This window comes from Numida meleagris, chromosome 7 (assembly GCF_002078875.1).
Source record: "Numida meleagris isolate 19003 breed g44 Domestic line chromosome 7, NumMel1.0, whole genome shotgun sequence".
NCBI classification, from domain to species: domain Eukaryota; kingdom Metazoa; phylum Chordata; class Aves; order Galliformes; family Numididae; genus Numida; species Numida meleagris.
In genome coordinates this window covers 25,982,409-26,005,194 of record NC_034415.1, presented here as the reverse complement: position 1 = coordinate 26,005,194, position 22,786 = coordinate 25,982,409, and the positions used below count along the sequence as shown (strand labels likewise).

At 41.9% G+C, this 22,786-nt stretch overlaps 1 protein-coding gene across 5 annotated transcripts in view; it reads left to right on the top strand.

Annotated features, from left to right (window-relative positions):
• DAB1 (DAB1, reelin adaptor protein) overlaps nt 1–22,241 on the top strand; it is a 124,106-nt gene extending 101,865 nt beyond the window's left edge. For 3 of the 5 annotated variants that reach the window (XM_021404377.1, XM_021404376.1, XM_021404378.1), the window contains 7 exons: nt 6,210–6,266; nt 8,399–8,461; nt 9,555–9,663; nt 10,691–11,239; nt 12,054–12,181; nt 12,970–13,041; nt 21,174–22,241. In XM_021404377.1, the coding sequence (XP_021260052.1) occupies nt 6,210–6,266; nt 8,399–8,461; nt 9,555–9,663; nt 10,691–11,239; nt 12,054–12,181; nt 12,970–13,041; nt 21,174–21,218 (1,023 nt within the window). In that variant the 3' untranslated portion in view covers nt 21,219–22,241. Of the gene's footprint in view, nt 1–6,209; nt 6,267–8,398; nt 8,462–9,554; nt 9,664–10,690; nt 11,240–12,053; nt 12,182–12,969; nt 13,069–21,173 lie in introns of all 5 variants that reach the window. The other 2 variants (XM_021404380.1, XM_021404381.1) reach the window with 2 other exon arrangements.

Here is a 22,786-nt window from a genome sequence, read left to right as displayed (position 1 = left end):
TGTAATCATCAGATGTATTAAATGTGTCATCTCTATGGAGCATGTTGCAGGCTTAATTTGTTGTTATTTCATGGTTATATTTAAGCTGGTTGGACCTCTTCCTCCAAACAAGTTATCTACTTTAATTTATAAGGGGAAAAAAAAGAAAAAAGGGAAGAGGGAGAAACTCATAGCGGAGATTTTATTTCACCTTTTCATAGTAACGTGTATTAAAAAAAAAAAGAAAGAAAAGAAAAGCAGCGATCGCTCTTAAAATTAGCAATTTAATATTCCACTGCCCATCTGATTTATTGCTCACCCTTCCATGTGTGAGACTCTCTGTCATTGAGACACTTGCCATAATTTTTTTTCAATTTATAGCTGTCCTTATTATATAAACCTCTAAAATTCAATCTGAGGGCAAATAATCTAGCTCATCTACCTGGTTTAAGCTTATAAGGACACTTTCTTTATTAGGAGGTCTTGCTTTCATTAATTTCGTAATGGATGAGAGAAGAGAGAAACTTTTTGTAGCTCCTAATAGGTTTCAGGCACCATGAATTCTCTCTCCTGACAATAAATACAACACTTAATAAAAATGCAGCAAGTTTTGCTCGAGTTCAAGCTGAATTGCCCACGTTCCCTAGATAGAGATCGATTTTCCATCTTGGGGTTGTTTTCCTCTGATGTGTTCTCAGGCAAATGATCCCTAGCCTCAGCACATCAAGGTGGGGACATGGGGCTGGTCATCTTCATGCCCTCCACCTTTGGCTCTCTGTGAAGAGGAGAGAAATAGGCACCTTGAGCAATGTCCTCCTGTCTTGTGAGTTGTCCCTCTCAAGTGGAGGGGAGTGTATGTCCAGATATGTCCAGCTGTCATTCTCTTGTGGCTGTGGAGGAGCTTTAAAGGATGTGAAGGAATGATAAGGAACTGACTTTTGGATAGTTATGCTTAGGTGGGATGTGTTCTACCATAATGTTGAATGTAAAAGGCAGCACACAGCTCAGCTCCAAGCACACCCTTCTTGCAGAGCCCAGTTTCCTCCCTGTGTCTCTATCTCCCTTCCTCTGTATCAACTCTCTCTTCTTGTACTCGTTCTCATTTCCTCTTTGTTCCTTCCTTAGACAAATTCTCATATTCTCAATTCAGTGGGGGTAGACGTCAAGCAGACAAAGAAAGCAAGCTTACCCCAAAGAGCTTGTGTTAAGTAGTACATGCTCCGCTTAGAAATTGTAGTTCTGTAAGGGAAATTAACTGTTCTAAAAAAGTGAAATGTTTAATGAGCTCTTTTTGTCGTAATTTCCCATCGTCTCGCCTTTATACATACACATCAAGTTCTACCTGTCATGGTGTTTTTAGTAGTAAGACTCAGACTGTAAATACCTTTCACTGAGACTGTCAGTCACATCACAATAAAACCTTCTCATCAAAATGTCTACACTCTCTGCTTACCATTTTATGAAGGCTTTCAAACAACTCGTCTTACTGCTGTATAAAGATTCAAAGCATTATAGCTGATACATCATGGTGCAGGCAGCCATTTAGTTGTGCCATCTATATGGGAAATATTCCCAAGTGAGCATGGATTGGGCAGGGAGTAGTTGGCTGTCACAGGGAGAAGGCATGGGAGGGCCACCAGCCCTACACAGGGGGATGCTCACCGTGACCCCTGGTTCCAGATGAAGCTGGGCTGGACCAGAGCCCACTCAGGTCTTGGGGCCACAAGGTCTGCCTGGCCCTCCTGCCAAAATGGGGAGCTGTGTTTGGGAGAGCTGTTTTATTTCTGGCTAGGAACACGGTGCCATTTGCAGATTTTTCAGATCCTGTATCAAAAGAAGCATGCCTGGAGTCATCTGGAAGGTGTGGGCACGCCATCTCCAGCAGCTCACACAGAAGGTCTGGCCCTGTGGGCCCTGGAGTAATGGCATCTAAAATGTCTGGCAATAGGGCAGCTCAGAGCAGCTTCCCAGATGACTCTGGTCCTCCAAGAAGTGACTTTTTTCAGTGGCAGTTGGTGTGGAGATAAGTTTTGTAACCACGCCTTTCCCATGAGTTTGCATCAGCAGCTTTACTTTGCAGACTGGTGATGCTGACTTCAGCCTCTGCCATCAGTGTTAGGCTTTTGGGATTCAATTCTAATACAGGAGAAGAAAGAGAGTGCGCAGACCCAACCTCTGGCCATCTGTGGCTGTGAAGCCTTCCCTTTCTGCTTACCTTTGCTGAAGGACTCCTGTGGTCAAATGCCTGACTTAGCTGCATTCAGCCCAATCCCAAGTCCAAGGCTTAACATCGGGCATGGATTTTTATCAGGCACAGCTAACAGTGGCAACGTTTGAAAATACATTATTTTGTTAGGATAATGTTTTGTGGTGTGAGTTTCTGTGATGTTTTGGAAGGCATTTGTAGAAGTGGGTATGCATACATATCTTTGGAGTAGTCGTGACATTGACAATTCTGATTTTGTGCAGCACTGGATACACTGAGATGTGTGGAGTTGGCATTAGGTGCCAATCAAGGTCTGTAATTATCTGTATTTTTAATATTTCCACATTATTAAGGGTCACTGAGATTTTTCAGGGTGGTTTTTCATTCATTTTAGCAAGACCCGTGGGCCTTATCTTCTACTCTTTTGTAGTTTGTACATGTTTATGCCAGTGCAGAATGGAAGTACAAGCCTTTTTCCCTCACCCGGCACTGGCACAAGCAACATTGCAGCTGGTAATGGGAGTGGATCCACAGAAAAAGACCTCAAACACCTGAATTTTCCCTGGCAAACTGTTCAGCTGCAGATGAGGTTAGCATCCTGGTCTGAGACTTAGTTCAAACCACATCTCTTTTCCAGCAGAGAAACCAGCCTCCAGCAGTCGTCTCACAGAGATCACAGCCATAAACTAGTGGTTATTGGGTGCAGTTGGACGTTAGTTCCCCAATCAAGTGCCACAAGAGCTAAATCTCTGTATTTTTCTGTTTGGTTTTGTATTGCTATTTATTTTCTTTCCCAAGCAATTTCTGCTGGAGATATTTTGCATTTTACGCCTTAATAAAAATTCTCATGGCCCAGAAAGCAGAAACCAGGTCCTCCTCCCTACTCCTGTTTATAGCATCTGTAACATAAAGTGATTATTTCTTCAAATGTATTGTGTATACAGCTTATATAACAGCTAAACTCGAAGTTAGGGATATTTCAGCTGATCCTTGAAAATTGTTTTTGCATTGTACGGTACAGCAAGAACATTCAAAAAACTATTAGTCTGAATAAAGTCTGATTTTTTCCCACAGTCTACATGGTTAGATATTAGAATGAATCCATTTAAAGCCTGCTAGCGTGCTTCCCCTTCCTGCATTTGTAAGATTACAGAATCATAGAATGGTTTGGGTTGGAAGGGACCTTAGACATCATCTCATTCCAACTGCTATAGACAGGGACACCTCCCACAGGACAAGGTTGCTCACAGCCCCATCCAGCCTGGCCTTGAGTGCTTCCAGGGAGGGGGCACCCCTAACCTCGCTGGGTGCCATTCTCAGATTGTGATCCTAAACCCTACGCCTCCTACAGAACAATTCCACAGTTTGTTCCACAATTCAGGGTAGATAGGCAGGCATTCATCCAAGCTCTGCGCCGTGTGTTCGGGTTGCGTGGCACATCCCAGGGAATGGTGCTCATAGAACTCAAGCAGTGGAAATAAATGATAAACGTGCCACTGGCAGTGCTACAGGCTGGCATCACCCTTTGGACTTGTGATTTATTACCATCTGGAGGAGAAAACAAAATTGAAGCATTTTCAATACCATTTCCTATAAAGGGAAATACCTGAGGTACACAGCGAATTCAGAGTTACGTTCCCTTGAAATGGAAAGAGAGAAAATAAACAAATGAGTAAGTGTATGTTTTGATCACATCAATAGATCCTTAATTTGCAGGAGGCTATGGAGCAGCAGTGAGACAGTTCGTCAGCGTGTTTTCTGTAATCAGGAGCACTTCTTTGTTGAGTTATCATGTTGCTTCATTAATCCCGCAGCAGTTTTGTGGGATAACAGTGTGCCTGTTGGATATGTTCAGTGGGTCCCAACCTACTGGCTGCAGTTTCACTGATTATTGGTTTAGTCACAGTTCTGCCGTGCTCCTTTGTTAGAGTTGTAATTGTGTTTTTTAGAATGAGTTGTAGTTAATTAGCAAGCTGCTTGCAGCTCATGGAGCTCGTGTAGTATCAGCATTCCTTGTGTATAAAGATGTGCAAATAGCTGAAGCCTTGATGACCTAGAACAGTGATTTGAACCATCAGAAAAAAAATACTTGATATAGCCAAAATATTTACACTTGCAACTAAAATGAGAAAAAAAATATCATCAGGATTGATATTAACCATTCTTGTCATTAAACTTTCCATGTGAAATGCATGTTGGGATCAGAAGCACAGAGCAGCAGCGTGGCCGGGCGATCCCTCTGTTATCTGCTGGGCCAAGTGGAGGGCAGGAAATGTGTGCAAATCCCTCTGCTGTGAGAAGATCTGAATAGCTAATACCCAGCTCAAAGGTTAATTGCTAATTGCTGGTTAATCACTATATTTAGTATCCTACATACTCTTTTTAACTTGCTGAGATCTGTATCAGAGTGCAAGATAATTACTGTGGGTATTTAGTTATTTATTTATTTTTGAGCACCATCGTTGCTTCATTCTCTGGGATTTCAGAGCCACGCTTCATGAGACTGCTTTTATCATCTCATCTGCAAAAGTCCAGCAATATTAATCAGGTCTTTTCCTTCCGTAAGTCATTGCTGATCCATTGCCTTTGGTAAAACCAGGCCAAGTGAGGAAGTCGACTATTCTGGCTCTTGCAGATGTAGAACTGAAACTAAAAAAAGATGCTTCCCACTCTCAGATTTCCCTTTTAAACTCCAAACATTGCTTAGAAAAAGCTGTTTTTCAGAGTACTTGCCAATCAGAGGGGATACTGCAGTGGAGGTGGATCGTTTTTGGTTCAGGTTTATGAAACCTGCAGTTCACTTATCTCTTACCGCTTCTTTACTCCTGTGTTGTTTTTTTTCCCAGCTCTTGGATTATATGTTTTTCTTTACTGAACAGTGAAAAGTGTCACGAGGAATTTCATTACTGGCTGGAGCGCTTTAAAAAGCTTGCTGCTGCTTTAAGAAGCCAGATTTGCATAGCTCGTGTTTAGAAGATTTACAGTATGTCTCACACGCCTGTATGGGAAGATGGAGCTTTCATTACAGGTTTCGTGTCGCCCAGATACAAGGATTAATGCTCGCTCCTCCGCCTCGCGCTGCGCGGATGGCGGCAGGGGTATGCTTGTGTTAAGGAGACATGTTTTTGGGTAATGAAGGAGAGAAACTCCAGAGGAACCCATGGACTGCAAGATCAAGGGCTGGAGTGTCTTACCAGGCTCCTGGTTGTTTAATATCATCACAGAACCATGCAATGGTTTGGGCTGGAAGGGACCCCAAAGCCACCCTATCCCATCCCTGCCGATGGGAGATGCGGCTCCACCTGGTAATGGGGCACATGCGTTCTGCAGCGTCTCACTGCAGCATGGATGGGAATTTCCAGCAGCCCAATCCTGCTGCATGCATGCTGCATCCCCGCTGCATTCCCAGAGCCACCGAGGGTTGCGATGAGGCACTGGGGGGACATTCTGAGCCATTTCTAAGGCTTTATTGGCTCATTTTGAAATTACGGGATGGCAATTCCTAGGAAACTTCTCAGTGACCTAATGTTTGATTTTCGGGGATTGACTGTGAAGTTTCTTTCTTAAGAAAGGTGTCTAATACCTTGATGCGTGTTGTCTGAAATTCAGCATTCTGAAGGCACTTAGGTTGTGATTTGCCTTAAATACGTCAGTGGGTAGAGCGTATTAATTCCTTCCTTCCCCCAAACCACTGAAAAGTTCCATTAATGTCATCAGAACCAGACTCCGCTGCGTATGCTAATTGAAGTAAAAAAAATCTGGCAAAGTAAATAGTTAGGATGCAAGCATTGGCATTGTTGTATCTATTGGAAGATTTAGCGCAGATCGATTGTGCTTGTCCCCCATCTTGCAGCATTTAAACTCGTTTTGACTGTGTGATTTCGTATCTGTAGTCACTGCAAGATGGAAAGGGTTTTCATTTCAATGGTAGAGTCAGTAATTATGGAGGTTATCATTTTCATGCTCAGAAATTCATGTCATTTTCATAAATCATTCATTTCATTTCATAAATCATGCTTTACAGCTGGAGAATGGAAACTTATTGCTGGACATTGATGAAAATCTTGGTTCAGTCACTCAGGTAAGGTTGTGACACTACAAATGTTTTAAGGAAATATAGATGAAATCAGCTGTAGGAATAGTGCCATTTGAAAATGTTTCGCTTGGGATTAACTTTGCTGGAACATGGCTAATATCAGATGTGAATAATTTAAAAAAGATCGGGCTTTTTGTGGTCTTTTTTACAGTACTTCAAGCAGGATTTTGGTCATACTCTCTAGAATTGGTGTGCCCTGAAGAAAACATAGATTTTCTTCCTTATTCCTTTTTCCATTTCCACGTGGATACTTACTGGGATATATAGGCTCATATGAAAAAAATATATTGTTCTATCACTAAAGCAATGTAATCTATTTAATATATGGTATAATGTGAGAAAACATGAAATAATTCATCCCTAGGTACATTTTTAGACATAAAGCTGAGAGTTATCCAAGCTGCTGTATAGATTCCAGGTGAAACTGATTGTAGCATTGCTTTTGTAAGTGGGAGCAGAGGTTGGATTGCAGAAATGTACAAACCTTTGAAACTATTATATATTGATAGATAGTCTTATTTCTTAAAAGAGTATTTATAATAAAAGAGTGGGGGAAAAAAATATTTGGGTGATTTTTTCCCCTTTATTAGGCTGTAAAGCTGGGAAGACTGATCAGCTAGAGTGGTGGTTAGTGGAAGGGTGGTGTGGGCTAGATTTGCAGGTCAAGACTCAAGTTAATATCAAGTGTATGTGAAAGGAGGCTGCAGAGAGCTGAGAAGAGATTCGAAGAACCAAGTCAATATTGCCACTTAACCTCATTTAGACCAAGTGTTCTGGCTTCCCATATGTGTGGGTATGATTGAGTACAGTGCAGGGGAGAAGGAAAGCCCATAAGCAGAAGAAAGGTGGTGGAGAAGTAGTCCTTGAGCTGCCACCATGGCATTCCTGTATAACCATCCCAGTAAGGACTGTAGGTGGATTTAGGTTTCCCATGGAGCTCTGAGGTTTGGTGGCCCTGGACTCCAGCTGAGCTGATATGGGGGGAGAGCACCCAGCCACAGGGGACATCCCTAGATGTGCCACTGCTTCTGCTGCCTTCCACCCAGATCTCAGCGTGAGCATGCACAGACCCTGTGGTTATTTCTGTCCTTGTGGTTCAGCCATGAGCTTCTTCTTTCTAATTGTAAAGACTGGCCACATTCTGTAGCTCTCCCATTACCTTAATCAGCAGTGTTCGTTAGAATAATGGCCAGAGGATGACTGCTGGAATCAGGCTGTCCTGAAATTGACCCTTTGAAAGTGGAGCCTCTCTGAGCGTTATATCCCTATAGGGGTCCTTCAGATTGCTGTATTAACCTTAATTAATATCTTACTCTAATTTCCAGTTAAAATATGAGGACTTTCATCCCGGTCATTTGGCAGAGTGAGGTATTGGATAGAGGAGAGCAATTTTATTCCAGAATGTGTGACAGAGGTTTGATTATGCAGCCAGTCAAGGTGCTCCTTGTTATGAAAGTGCTTCTTCCCCTCTGGTCCAGTTACGTGAGACTTGTACAGGTGACCTATTTCGAGATCAAAATGAAAGATGCCCTTAGAAAACACTTCCAATATGAGTTATATGTAGAGTTACAAACTTATGATAACCCAGTTGTGCATCCTCCTTCAAGTCCACTTATCCAGGTCACACCTGTCCCATGGGCAAGGGGAAATCAGGCAGCACTCTGAAAGTCCTTCCCTTCTGTATCCTTCTGTCACTTCCACAGTCTGCTGCCGTGTTTTAAGACCTTGATTTGGGGATTTAGAAAAGGAGCCAGGGAACAGAGCTGGCTGTAAATTGTGCTTGGTTTTCACTGATGTTAAGGGCAGAGCAGTAATGCATCCAGTCCCATTCAGAGTAGTTTTTTCACGCTTCATTCGTTTTTTGGGGAGGAGAGTTCCCCATAGTATCATTTTTTAGCATCAGCTGCCATCTAGTTAGGTCCATGGGCAATATAAAAATCCCACAGCTCGAGTCCATGTGTTTCTTCTATATGGAACTAGACATTTGTAGCCTACATGGCTCTTTTGGCTTTATATTGATAGCTGTTACTAGTTAACTTTACGAGTTGTTGTGAATTAACTTGCACTTTCTTTTCCTCAAAAGATAAATGGCAATGTTATTTTTTTTATCTTTACAGGCTGTTACCCAACTAGAGCTTTTTGGGGACATGTCCACTCCTCCTGATGTAACCTCTCCCCCAGTAAGTATCCAGGGAAACTGGACGGTGTCTTTTTCTACTTCCTATTTTCAGCACGTTTATGGAGCACGTTTACAATTCAGGTCATTGGCCATTGCAGTGGGGAGGATTTCAAAGCAGTTTTTATGTTCCAAGAAAATAAAAGTGAAGCAAATTGAATGTGGAATCACTGGTTCTTGAAGAAGTGCAAAAATATCTTCAATTTTTATTTATCTGATATAGGGCTAGGTGTCACGTAAGATATAATCTGAACTGCAGATCTCCTTCCCTGGTGTTTATCAGAGCTGCATGCTTCACTGCTCTCTGTCTTGAGCTCCCTGTCTCTCTGCTGTGCTGCAGCAAGATCCAGTTTCAGCTGATATATCACAACTCCATGGTTCCACCAAGCACATAGCCCAGAACTGCTGTTAAAAGAAGACAAAAGAGTAAAGAGAGAGAGGGCTGATGTGTTTTGAGAGGAATGAAAACGTTTTCAACAGGCTTTTTTGCATCATAGGATGAAAACACTGTCATTTTCCTATTACTTTTTTGAACCTTACGTTAAGCTGTAGGGGAGTGTGAATATACTGAGAAAATGGAGGTGCTCTGAAGTTACCAGGCTCAGATCTCCAAGGTATTCTGGAGCACATCTGGAACTAGATACTCAAAGTCCTGTCTCCTCGCCCTTAGCTTGCTTGGTTAGATTGTGTTTCTCCTTTAATGTGGACCTATGGCTCTGGTCCTATTGGTTAATTGGAAGCATTGTTATATCTTGCAGATACTTCATCTACCCTTACTGTTTTTTTACATTAAGGCCTAAGTCTATAGCTTGTACTGGTTGTCACCTAATGGCTAGAATCACAAGTCTATATGTTGATATTTGCAAGTGATACAGTCCAGACAAGCTTATTTTTATTTTCTTCTGGTACAAATTCTCTCTAATATTCTCCTGTCTCCAGCACATTCTAATACTCTTTATTTCTATCGCTTCTCTCCTTCTACATTTTTCCATTCTTTTTTCTTTCTCCTCTCTAAAACTGTGAGCTTCAGAGGGGCGACAGCGAATATATGCTGCAGCTGATATGTATTGTTTCATTTTATTTCTGTCCCATTGCAGACTCCTGCTACTCCAGGTGATGCCTTTATCCCATCTTCATCCCAGTCACTTCCTGCTAGTACAGACATGTTTGGTTCTGTACCTTTCAGCACTGCTGCCGTACCCTCAGGTAAGAAATCTACTACAGATATGGGTTTGACTCTACTTTGGTCATCAGTTCTCAGCTCAGGCTTGCATTTCAGTCCTCAGGGCACTGGTTTCATCCAGTGGAAGTGGGATTGATTTTGAGGCAAGGCAAAACAAGTCTTTAACAAGCCAGGAATACATGGTTGTGAATTTACCAACATTATTAAAACCAAAACCCAAAAACATCACTGGAAGTTCAACCACAGTTTAGCCATCTGAATAACATGCCATAACATACTATGTAACATTCTGCAGAGACATGCAAGGAATATGGTTTTGATTTCTCCCTGGGATGCACAGAGCACTGCAAGAACGGCACTCAACTCCACTTAGGAAGAAAAAGAAAGAGGAGTGCCTTGAATCATTCAACAGTGACTTCCTAATTGGTTAACTCCTTATCAGATGGGCTGTGTTGCAGTATCAGATTAGCCACCGCATCTCAGAAAGGTTATGCAGATGGTGAAGTGTCTGGGGATGATGTCAGGTGAAAACCCTCGCTGCTTAGATGAGGTGACAGTGGGTGTGGGATAGAAGGACACCTGGAGAATCTATCATAGCCACCTATTAAAATACCACATGTATCTGAGCTACTGTTCCTGCTTTCAACGCTCATTAATTCGGAATCACAAAGTTGGGTTTTTTTGCCTAGCAAGGTCCACTTAAAATCAGACACTGAAACTTTACTTAGATTTTGGTTGTGGCACATGGCTGAGGTCCATGCAGATATCTTCACAGACACGTGCGAGTAGTCACAGAGAAAGAAGAGAAGAGCATTTTGTTCAGAAAAGGAGAAGGATTATGGTCAATATACACCAACCTATGTTTTTGTGTAGAATTGTTTGCTTAGTAATGTGAATTCAAACATGCCTTTCTGTTTTCTTTTTAAAGAAAAGTTGAAGCTCTAGGATCACTAATGTAGCTTGCATATTTCTGATTTATTGTGTGGCCTTTTCTGCATGCTCTTGACGTTGCTGGAATTTTTATTTTTCTGCTTTCCTTATCCTTTGAAGGTTATGTTGCCATGGGAGCTGTTTTGCCCTCATTCTGGGGACAGCAACCACTTGTTCAACAGCAGTTGGCCATGGGTGCTCAGCCTCCAGTTGCTCAGGTGATGCAGGGAGGACAGCCGATAGCGTGGGGCCAACCCGGTATTTTTCCTCCTGCCCAGCAGCCGTGGCCGTCTGTAGCTGGTCAGTTCCAACCAACTGCCTTCATGCCAACACAAACTGTTTTGCCTTTACAAGCAGCCATGTTTCAAGGTACCATTGCTCCTATAGCTACTGTTCCACCCACAAGCGATTCCAACAGATCAAGTCCACAGACAGACAGGCCCAGACAGAAAATGGGAAAAGAAATGTTTAAAGATTTCCAGATGGCTCAGCCTCCACCAGTGCCATCAAGAAAACCAGATCAGCCTTCCCTCAGTTGTACCTCAGAGGCCTTCTCAAGTTACTTTAACAAAGTTGGGATGGCACAGGAAGCAGATGATTGTGATGACTTTGACATCTCTCAGTTAAATTTGACTCCTGTGACTTCCACGACACCATCAACAAACTCACGTGAGTATTCATATCATTTCTGCCATAACTTCCCTCAAATGTGACTGCTCCTCGAAGCATTTAACTTTTCACATAGTAAATTGCAACACAGATGTGGACTGAGAACCTTCATGCATGGTCTGGCTTGTTAAATGCGTTCCAGCCATAAAGAAAAGCGTTACAGAGACCATTGAAATCAACAGCCCCAGTAGTTGCAGCCTGAAATATAATTGCTAATAAGACAGTAATATATGCTCTGTGCTAGGAACATGCCAGCTGGTTGGAAAATGCCGGTAACATTCAACCTTACAAATGGTTTTTCTGCATCCCATTCAAGGGATACTTTGCACAAAGTAGGAGATGGGTATTTATTCTAATTGCTTGATGTGTTGGACATGTGGGGAAATTCATTGAGCAGCTGTAAAATGAGCTTAGCATGGTCGTAGCATGGAGATGGGGGATTTTGCAGATTGCTGGAAAGGAATTCAGGAGGCATTTACCAGCGGCCAGTCAGAGGCCTTATATTTTGCTTATCTGCCATAGGGCAGGCAACTCACACATTCCTAATGTGATGTAGCGGTGCCTCCTTGGTTCCTAAAGACATAAGCCAGATGCAGCCAAACTTAATTTGGAAACCACTGAATGAAATCAAACTTACAGAACCGATAATGACTTCTCTGTTTAAATTTACATCTTACAGCTCTGTGCTGAAAATGGTTTTCAGGGGTAATATAAGTTGAGGGCCCTAGAGCATGAGCAAATTTTGTGCTGCTGTGTCTCTCTGAACAAATGAAGAGATATATGTTCTGTTGCTGTCACCTTAATCTCTGTTTAGCTCCGACCCCTGCACCCAGACAGAGTTCTCCATCAAAATCATCAGCATCTCATACCAGCGATCCTGCTGCAGATGACCTCTTTGAAGAGGGGTTTGAAAGCCCAAGCAAAAGTGAGGAGCAGGAGGCTGTGAGTAGCAATAAGGCTTCTATATACTGATTAGCACTTTTTAGCCAGAAGAGAGAAGTTACTTAAATGCTGTTTGGTAGTGTCAGAGATCACAGTTCTAGCAGGTCTGGGTGGTATTTAAGGGGAGCTGCATTTGCAGGTTTGATTTTCATAGCTGGGAACATCAGCATGGCATTTCTGTTGATATGTGCTAATATTGCATGCAAGGAACCAAACTCAGAGTTCATATGTAAAGTTATACACCTTAACTGTACTATCCAGTGTACCAGCATTCACTTACTGGTGGCAAGGGAGTCCAAGGTAAAATGACATGCGTGCTGAGGATGCAGAAAGAAATGCGAGAGGTTGTGTGTTAAGAAATGATGGTTGATATCGTCTTGCACATCCTGGCATCCCAATTGCTTCCCTCGTTGCATTCCTCAATGTTCTGGCCCTTGGTATTTCTTTGCCTTAGACTCAGTGGACCAAAGCAAGAAATGTTATCAAAATGAAGTGCCTTTAAATCACAAGGTATCTTAGGCAGATAAGAGCCTAAGTAAGCCAAAGGCAAGAAGGAGTCTGTACAAAAAAGGACCCAAAGGTACAAAATGACACATATGGTCCTTTCCTGCCTGCATCAGCTATAGAAAAGCTTTATGGCTTTTGAGAACATATCAATGGTGAGGTCTCACTTTCTGGTTTTCATGAGATAGGATGTACTTGTTATGCCCACAGCATGAAAATAACCTCATGTTGACTTTTCACTTTCTATTGTTGAGAAAAAAAGGTGTTATGTTCTTGTATTCTAGCCTGATGAGTCTCAGGCCTCATCCAACAGTGATCCATTTGGTGAGCCAACTGGTGATACTATAAGTCCACAGGTCGGTAGCTAGATAGCGCAGGTTGGGGTAGGTATCTGTCCTTTTTTTCTCTACACCCTGAGGTGCTCACTTATTCTTCCACCAGTGCCTACCATTGCTTTCATGGATGCATGGTTTGCTTTTTCCTTTTCATCTCTTCCTTTTTTTCCTCTCCATTATCCACAGTGTATTCCTCATGCTCGGTGGTTTGCATGGCTTTTGCCATTCACTATGTGTTGCAGCTTATGCAAATATGTGTGTTTCAGCTGCCTGCATGCTTTAAAGAAATGTAGACTTATTTTACTTTGTGTTTGAATTCAAAGGGGCAATAGGGAATCTGAGCCACTACTAACAATGTATTATGCAGAACAACTTTTTATTAAACCCATTCTGGCCTTTAGTCAGTTGTAACATATTAAATGGAATAAGACACGTTGCCCATAGACATAACAAACACTAAATAAAATTATGTAATGATACAGGAACACCTCTACTCAAAATCAGTGTGATAATCAGTAGAAGCAGCACATGTATTATTTGCATTTAAAATTATTGAAATGGGTTTGTATATTTTTACCCCCAACTGCAAATTAAAACCATCTGAAAGTTATGATCAGTGATATTAGCATTGGCATACCAATGTTTTCAAAATTATTCATCAAACGTAAGTTATTGAAACCTAGACAGAGGGGAAAGATGATCTTTTCATCTTTTGTGTTACAGAACACATTGGAAAACGTGGCTACTGGTGGATGTTCTGTGATTTGTTTCAGTACAATATATATGTTCTACCAAAGAGACAGTAAAACTGCAAAGTGTTATGAGTGCTGAGCATTGTTATTCCATCCAAATACTCTCCTGTGTTACTATTTGAAGGATATGTTTCATTATCTTCTCCCTGTCTGCCATTTGTGTTTTGTATTGGCCAAATACGTGATCTGATACTGCTTCTGTGCTTCAGCACAGAGCTCCTGGAATAAATCCATAACAATGGTAGAACCCTTTATATTTTTCTACAGAAATCACACTGTGTTTACCAGTGACTTACTTGCCCTGAGCCTACGGAATCGGTTTCAACTCAAACTTAATAGTTTCATTAGGAGTCACTTTGTACACTTAAATGTGGTTAAGAAAAGATATCTTACAATAACTTAGCTTTGATCCACTTGGGAGTAATAAGATTCTCTCTTAATAATATGGGGTGCTGAGAGAAGGCATCTCTGCCTTCTTCTGCTTCACCAACATAAAGCTCAGCTCTTGGGAGCTGAAGCCAAAGTAGTGTTAAGGACTTCTTTCTTAGATCAAGAAAGAGGGTTTGACTTCTAGCTGAATCCCACGCTCTGCAAACCTACGTGCATTTGTTTATTACGGTTTATCATAGGATAACTCTGGAATTCATCACAAGGAGAATAATGATAAAATCTCTTCCTCATTTTCTGTCGCTAAGATAATTAGCGTCATTTGTGAGCTAACCACGCACGTTTACCTATCAGCAGCTCTGGAAGTAGCTGGAAACAGTAGCTGAAGCCTGCTGCTGCGTACGGCTGCGTAAGGCAGCCAAATGAGGGACTCCTTTTGCTCTGTTTTTATTTAATACTTACTAAACGACTTTCTTTTACCTGCAAACTAAAGAACAGTATTTTGTCAGTGACTCCATATTTTTTCTATATTTACTGTTAATCCTCACAGAGTCTGGCATAAATTAGATATAATTCTCCGAAATATATTCCAGGAATTGTTAAGTACTCCTACTGATTATCATATCACAGTAACTCCTAAAAGCTGTAGGCAGGAACAGGAAGCTGAAGAAGAGGACAGCATCTCTCCAGTGAAGTTACACTGGCATCGTTGTACCTCAGCACAGTGCCATCCAGCAGCAGGCTGTAGGAAATCCACTTGGTAAAACCAACCCATCTAATTCTGAAGCCTGCTATCATCAGAGCAATGGAAAGTCTAATCTCCATGGAGAATTATCAGCTCAGGACTTATTAATGCGTTGTGTATTGAGCCCCGCATTTGGGGAGAAACATAATGGAGAGAAACATGTAGTACAAAAGAATCACAGTCTGCTTAAAAGCCAATTCTGTGTGCTAGATGGAGATTACCTCCCTCTATCAGAACATGGTTCTTCACACCAAGAACAGCTCAGCATACAGCTCGGATGAACGGACCTCTCAGGAGCAAGACATAGTACTATGTTCAGAAATTTCAAATGCACTTCCTGATGTTTCTGTGAAATCAGCTGTGCCAATGCAGTATGACTTTGTCTTGATGTATTCAGAGTACTCACATGCCTAGTATTTTGTGCCCTGCTCTTTCAGTGTACCTTAGCAGTTTGGTTTCTTGGTTCCTTCTGATACCCCAGATTCTCACTTAGATGTAGTCCAGCATCTTCCAATAACTATCTTCGTTTCTCTGTATTTCATTTCTTCCTTTTGTGATCTTAACACTCTCCAGATCCTCATCCTATCCTAAGTAGCCATTCTTACAGACAGCTCTTCTACAAATGGCCATGGGTTCTGTGTAGGTAAATGTGACATTTTATGGATAAGTTACATGCTTGTCCCTTTATGTTTGGAGATAAGGAGCAGCCAGGTCTGATTTTCATTACATCGACTATTTGCAGAGCTATTCATAGCAAGATTTGTATCTAGTTGTTTTCCCTTTGTTCAGGAGTAGTGTGGAGGATGGATAGAGAGAACAGTAAATAGTAAGACTGCCATCTTCAGCTGATTTACATTTAATCCCTGCTGCTGTTGTTAGACTTTGTAGTGGATAACCGTGGTGAAAAGAGAGAGTGGAAAGAGTCAGCATGCTCTGAATGCTGGGGTCGGTTGTCAGAAATGCTGTCTCACTCCTTATGGACCATACAAACTGATTCCTGAAGGCAAGGTAGCGACAGAGTGAAAATTCTGAAGGAGGATGAAGGAATATTTGGTACTGAAATTAACCCAATAAAAGTAACTCCAAATGCTGGAAGAAATACAGCTCTATCGATATGCTGCCCGGTCCAAGACTTGCTCTGGCAGTCATTCACGAGAGATTCTCAGGAAACCTTCAAAACATTTGTGGCTGGAACATATCTTCCCCAAAAGCTTGTTTGGTTGTTCTTTGAAATGTGTGCAGACAGTTGTAAGCCCTCCAAGTGTGTCACACCCTTCATGATGCTATCAGCACTGTCAGGAGAGCAACAGTGCATTTGAATATTTGTCTATCAGGTTTTGGTGGGACTTGGGTGGCCCGCTGCCATCTCCCATCTTGGAGCATGAGCTGTTCTTCGTGATGAATGTTCCTAATAATTTCAGCCAGCTCCAGAACGGACTGCTGTAAGTCTTTATCTAGGCTGTTACTATGCAGTTGGCAGAAATAACAACTTAAGGACGAAGTACTGGCTTCATCTGAGAATTTAGACAACCTCGGGAGGTCGTACAGAGCTGCTTCTGCAACCTGCTGCTACTTTCTGGCCCCTTTCTGCTGCACTAGGAATCTGGGTGTGCTCAGACATCACAGGCTGTATTTGCAGGATCTTTTGCCATCCTTCATCTATCTCAAAAGGAACTGAATGGAGTCCAGAGAGAAATTCATAATGACTTCAAGTGACCTATTCTTGCGCTAGGCTCTAGGGCTGTTATTCTGCGCGAAGACACAGCACCAAGCAGAATTATGAACCTTTGAGAAAAGTTAATAGGTTGTGCACTTGGAATGGATCACAGTTTAGGAAGCACCCGTTTTTTGTGCTTGTTTATTCATCATCACGTTCCCATGGAATATGAATAGGGTAAGAAACAGAGAAACCCAGACTGCTCTGTGAGCAGAGGCATCCTACAAACATGCCTTCCTCTCACTGATCCTCTCACGATCCCCTCACTTCCCCCTGTCCTCTCTATTTTAATATGACCAGTTCTTGCACTGGTTTCTCAGCTCTACCAATATCTCCAAGCCCACCTGAAGTTGCCAGGTGCCTTCCATTTCTCCACTTTCTTCCTCTGAACAAGAGACAACATACTAAGTGTTGTGCTAAGCCTGTATGCTTGCTTATTGGCAATCCAGCAGTTCAATTAGGGAACGAGTTCTCCAAGCTTTCTGTGTAATGAGGTCACTGAAAAGTTCCCTATCTTCTGCACAGCAACTGGTGTTCAGGACACTTGTGGTAATTTAGTGTCTTTGAGACTTCTGAACAATTTGCTTCAAATTGGCTATTGGATTCAGAAGTCATTAAGGAGAACTGACAGATATATTGATGGAAAGTATAATTTAATGGCTTTCATTTTCTTAGGAAGGGAACCCAGAAATATCAGGCGTGTTTCTATGCTACCATTCATTATTTTTCCACAACCAAAATTTAGCAGAGTTCATCTCTGTCAGTAGTTCTCAACTGTTTTTTTCTGTTTGTGAATGTATAGCATCCTTCTTGATGCTAAAATTACAGACTGCTAAGGTGCTAGTAGCCAAACTCCTAGATACTTGGGACTAGGAGATATTCCCAGGCAGGTTTGTAGTAAGAATGCAGACACCCTCCAGCCACAATCCCTAACTGGCAGGTTGCTATATTTATGCAGCTAATAGAGATTAACTGTATTAAAAATAGGCAACAATGAGCCACTGGCTGTTAATGGGTGAATAGGAATTACTGATGTTATCCCCAAAGATATTTAGATATTGCTTGCCGAGTGTACTATGTCCTATTTTATTGAATCAGCATGCAATTGAGAAGATGCATTGCACTCCTGCTTCCCTTCACTTGCATCCCCAGCACAAGATTCTTGTTTTGGCTGGCGTTCCAGCACTCTTATTTCATGAAACTCAATCATTTGAGCCTGGCCTTTCTGATCAGTCAGCCAGGAGTAACACCAGTGCTGAGAATCTATTGCAAAGGGCAAAGAAATCTCTGCAGGCCTCACCTCTACAATTCAGTACAACTTGCCTGGAGCTTTGCACATAGCAGGGTGCCTCGCAATGATGAAAGGACTACCCGTGTAAAAAGAACTGCTTCCTAACCAAGTCCTGTGTTATGTTTTGTGAGCCAGCTCACTTACACAAGCCCAAGTAGATGCTGAATCTGTCAGAGATTTCTCCAATGACTGCTGAGGGCCAGATGTTAATACCTTTAGATTGGATGCAGCTTTACTTGTAGTGAATACATAATGTTATTCAAAACCATTAGGAACCTCGTTATCTCATGCAGTAGTGTACTCTACCACAAATCTTTACTGCTTGCTACAGTGTTGTTTGTGGTGCAAAATGTTCCTTAAAACTGGAACAACTAACAGATTTTAAACATGAAGCATCTCTGGAATACGTAAATGTATCATACAAATGGAAAAATGTCTCTTCAGCTGTTTCTGCAGTGAAGTCCAAGAGAGTTCATAGCTCAGCATTGCACAACATACTTTTAGATTCCTAAATATTTGGGTGTTTTAACTTGAGGCGATGTACACTTTCACTTCTCTGGTCCTTTGCTGCAGCCTGCCACTTCAGACGGATATCTGAGCTGTCATTTCCTATCCTCCTTCTTCAGTATGTCCTAATTTAAAGGCTACTGTTCAGCACAGGAGCCATGTCGGTATGTGAGGATGTAGGTGAACACTGCTTTGATAACAGCTTCCAAACACAAAGGAAAACATTTGCTTGTTAAACATCTACCAGAAGCTGCATAACCAAAAGTTGATGGAACCCTTCAAGTGTAATTTAACAGCAAAAACAGATGCTGCCACTTGTCTTCTTATTTTATCCCTGCAGGCTGATGAATGCACATCAGGAGTGCTTTGGGGCCAATCGTATAGAAATGAAAACACTCAGTTGGAAGCCTTGTATGCTATCTTATTTGGTCCTTTTTTCTTTTTCACTGAAAAAAGACCCTTTATTGTTGTTGTTGTTTACTTCCCTTTGGATCTGTCCCAGTGCAGTAATAGAAGTAGAAATCAGAAGATGTCAGTGAAACAGCTCTGCAAACACTTTGGCTCTCCTGACTTTTAGTTATAGTTCCTGAGACTTTTAAGTGGAGGGCATAAAAAGAAGGGAAGTGGGGTATTTCTGCTTCCAAGAGCTTCCCAAACAATCCTTGTGGAAGCCATCCTGCCTGAAGCTGTGGGAAGCTGTCTGGGAAGTCAACAGATCTCAACTCTCCTTCTCTTCTGACTTCTACTGCTCTTTTTGCTCTATTGAGGATTACTGTCAGTTCTTCACACATGCCATTTGCAATGGTGAGCTGCAGTCAAGATGCACTGATGAATTATCTCAGAATAATATTAGGAAACAAGTCCCACGCACTGACAAGAAAAGTAAGGTATCTAAATGGGAAGATGACCTAAAGGAAGATGTAAGAGCACGATTTTCACTCAAAATACTCAGATCTATTAGAAGAAAAGTTACTCAAATCATTGAGAAATGAAGGCTGTTGCCACGCAAAGTGTATGTTCACATAAATACTGGGTATAAATAAAAGGTTGAGCCTTGTAATTCTAAAGTCTCCCTCATGGACTGTTGAAAGTGCAGATGGCCAATGATGAACTCCTCTTCCAGTGATGCCAGGTGATCCTTGGGGCACCTGTTCTTTCTGTGCATCTGTACCTTGCAGACATTGGAGGACACCTCTAGCAAACACATCTGATGTATCGAAAGGCTTTTATTTTCCCTGAGGCACTCGAAAACCCAACATCCTTTGTTCCCCTTTTCTTCTCTTTCCTTGTTGCTTCCCTTTGCAATCTCATCAGGTTCAGTGCGTGCCTGAAGAGTGACCTGGTGTGTGTCAGCTTCCCACATTAATTAGTACAGCTTTTCTCAGAACTGGCAGTGATAGATCATTCTTCTCGCTTCACGTCTGCAGTACATGAAAATTGGCATAGGTGGGCTCAGCACACAGGATGTGAGATGCAGTTATTTACTTTCACTCATCTCTTCTGATTACCTTTGATTCTTCAAGGTCATCAGATGTATTCGCCGCTTGCCGTGGATAATTTCAGCAGCCTTTATTTAAACATTCGGAGACATTTTGCTCGTTCTCTCTTAATGCTCAGGGTTTCTTGTAGGTAAGAAATGGGGACAAAGTGTCTTTGCAGGCTGCAGAAATGGAGCATCTTCATCTAGGAATGGAGCATCTCCAACAGCAACGATTACCACCCAGTGCCAGCTCCTGCCAGACATTTCTGTGGTCTGCAGTGCCTGGTGCATTGCCAGCCTTCAAAGGATTTTGCTTGAAGTCAGCTTTTGCTGATACTGCTGTAGCATGAGTTGATTTGAACTTGGTTAAATTCAACTCTGTGGCATGGTATTTGAATATTTATCAACCTGTGGAGAGTTAATGCAGTATGGCATTAATTAGCCTTTTTGCCTGTCTTGTTCTTTTCTTAGATGTCATTCTTAGTTTAATAAATTAGTTTCTGGAAATGAAGGAGAGTGGATTGCAAGGCTCCATGGCTGGTTTGCCTCACACTGCAGCCAGGATGAACGTAGCATTGAGAAAGCACCAAGTGTCAGCTCTGCAGGAGCACTGAAAATACAGCTGCTTTCCCCAACATCTAGGAAGTTCCCAAGAAAAAACACCGTGCTTTCTTCCCTGCTTTAACAACTGTACTAATGGCTGTGCAGACCCCTAATCAAACTGCTCAGAGCCACCTTTCCTCATTCATTGTAGGCAGCACACACCACATCTCTCTGAAAATGCTGCTATTTTCAACCCCATCGCAGCTTCCTTAGCTCAGCTTTCTGCAGCAGTTTCCTCTTGCAGTTGTTTTCCTACATGAGCTGTGTGAAGTCCACGGCTGAGTACTGTAGCTGTGCTGTTGGGTGAGATGCTCAGCCCGACGTCACAGCCTTTTGTGCCAGCTGCATTTCTGGCCCATAAACTTCAAAACACCCAGTTGTACAAATATCATTTCATTTCTCCATGTGTCTATGCCCAGCAATACCTCCTGAGGATCAGTGCACAGCCAATATGGAAGAGGAAATTGATTGTAAGCGTGCCTTTCCCGAAATAATGTCATAATTCCCTCACAACCCAACTGGGGTGCCGCGATCGCTCAAAGCAGCACAGAAAACAAACACTTCCTTTGGGTTTTGACTCACGAGGTATTGCTGTCCTCAAGCAGATGTTGTGAAAATGCTCTCAAAATGTCTGGAGACATCTCCGCTTATTTTATTTTTATCATCCCCAGGAAGCAGAACCTCTCTACGCCCAGATCAACAGACCTAAGAAATAGCATTGGTACAGGCTTGCGGTGCTCCGAGACTCGAATGAAACCCAACCACCTGGCAGGCCTTTGGCTCTCATGCTTTTTTCCGATTGATTTTGTCTGGCAAGGATAGATGATTGCCCTCCTGGACTGGCTCTACGAGCGTTCCTGACAATTTTTGGCAAGCGATGGCAGATCCCTATGGCAGCACAAAGTGACAGCTCCCTGCTTAGCGCACCAAGAGTCCGGCCCTGTCCCCACAACTCATGGGTATCCAGACTAGGAAATCTCGCTCCTCGCTCTTCTTTTCAACATTTCTTGTCTTGTGTATGCCACGTATAAATAACGAGCATCTGAGATTTACTGAGTGTTAAACATTCCTTTTCTTTTGAGCAAGAAGCAGAATCTGTATGTAGCAGTGGCATTATCATTCAACAGCCTTTTGGGCACAAGTCGGCACTTTTTATGTCACGGTGACATGTTTTTCATCATCATTTACATCAGGCTGATCCTGACTCTTTTTTTTTTTTTTTTTTTTCCCTTGTGTAGGCATATTTAAACAGCAACAACAGAAAAACACTGGCAGTGTCATTTTTTTTTTGGTATTTCTTATTCTGTAGTTTTGTATGAGTGACAGATCCAAGAGCAAAACGCCTCCTGCGGAAATGGTTCTTAACTTGAAACCACAGAACAAAACCCTGTTGTTGATCCACCCTGACTGAAAATGTTGCCAAATGTACCTTTAAGTTCTAGCGCATCGTGAGGAAGAAATGCTGCTTTTCTGTTTGAATACTCATGTTGTGGGTAGAGAAAGGACATCTAGTCCCACCGATGGAAGAGACGGAAGATTCAGTATTTCCTAGGAAACTCTAAACAAAGTACAGAAAAAGGAATATTTTTATTTCTTCGATATCTTGCTGCTGTAATGCTATGCAGACAAGTGTTTTCTTCTCTGTGTGCCATTTTTGATGAAAAAAAAAAAATCATTTGCCAAATAATACTGGTATGATTCTGGTTTGGGAAGTCGGATGAAACAGACTTTACAAATGGGACAGCGGTGGCATGGATTTTGGGATAACGAACTGATTCTGTGATCGAATTGTTCATCTTTATCACTTTTTGTACATCAGAAAAAAATCAAATGGGATTTTTATTTTATAACTTGAAAAAGAAAAATCTTACTGTTAAACTCTTTAAATGTTTAAGGGGAAATGGCTTTAAGGAGTTTGAATGAAAATTGCCAGTTTTGTTTTTTTTTTGTTTTTTTTTTTGTAAATATAAATGTTACGAGAATTCTTTTACTAATGCCATTACACAGTAGAGAAGGTAGCGAGTTGCAGTGCTTGGGAAGTGTGGCAAACCCAGTTTGTGGTTCTCACATCACATACGTTTTCTCACGTGCTTACGATAATGGGCTGAAGCTCAAGTGCATTTGCCGAAAGCAGTCAGCTTGTCAGCAACTAGTGAAGTTAATGGGAACACATGGTTTTATGGCGTAGCTTTTTCACACAGGCATACTCCACTTATGAGAAATCACATTTCATTGGCATTCCTTTATGATTCCAGAACCTCTGCATAGAAGTCATCGAGCTGTT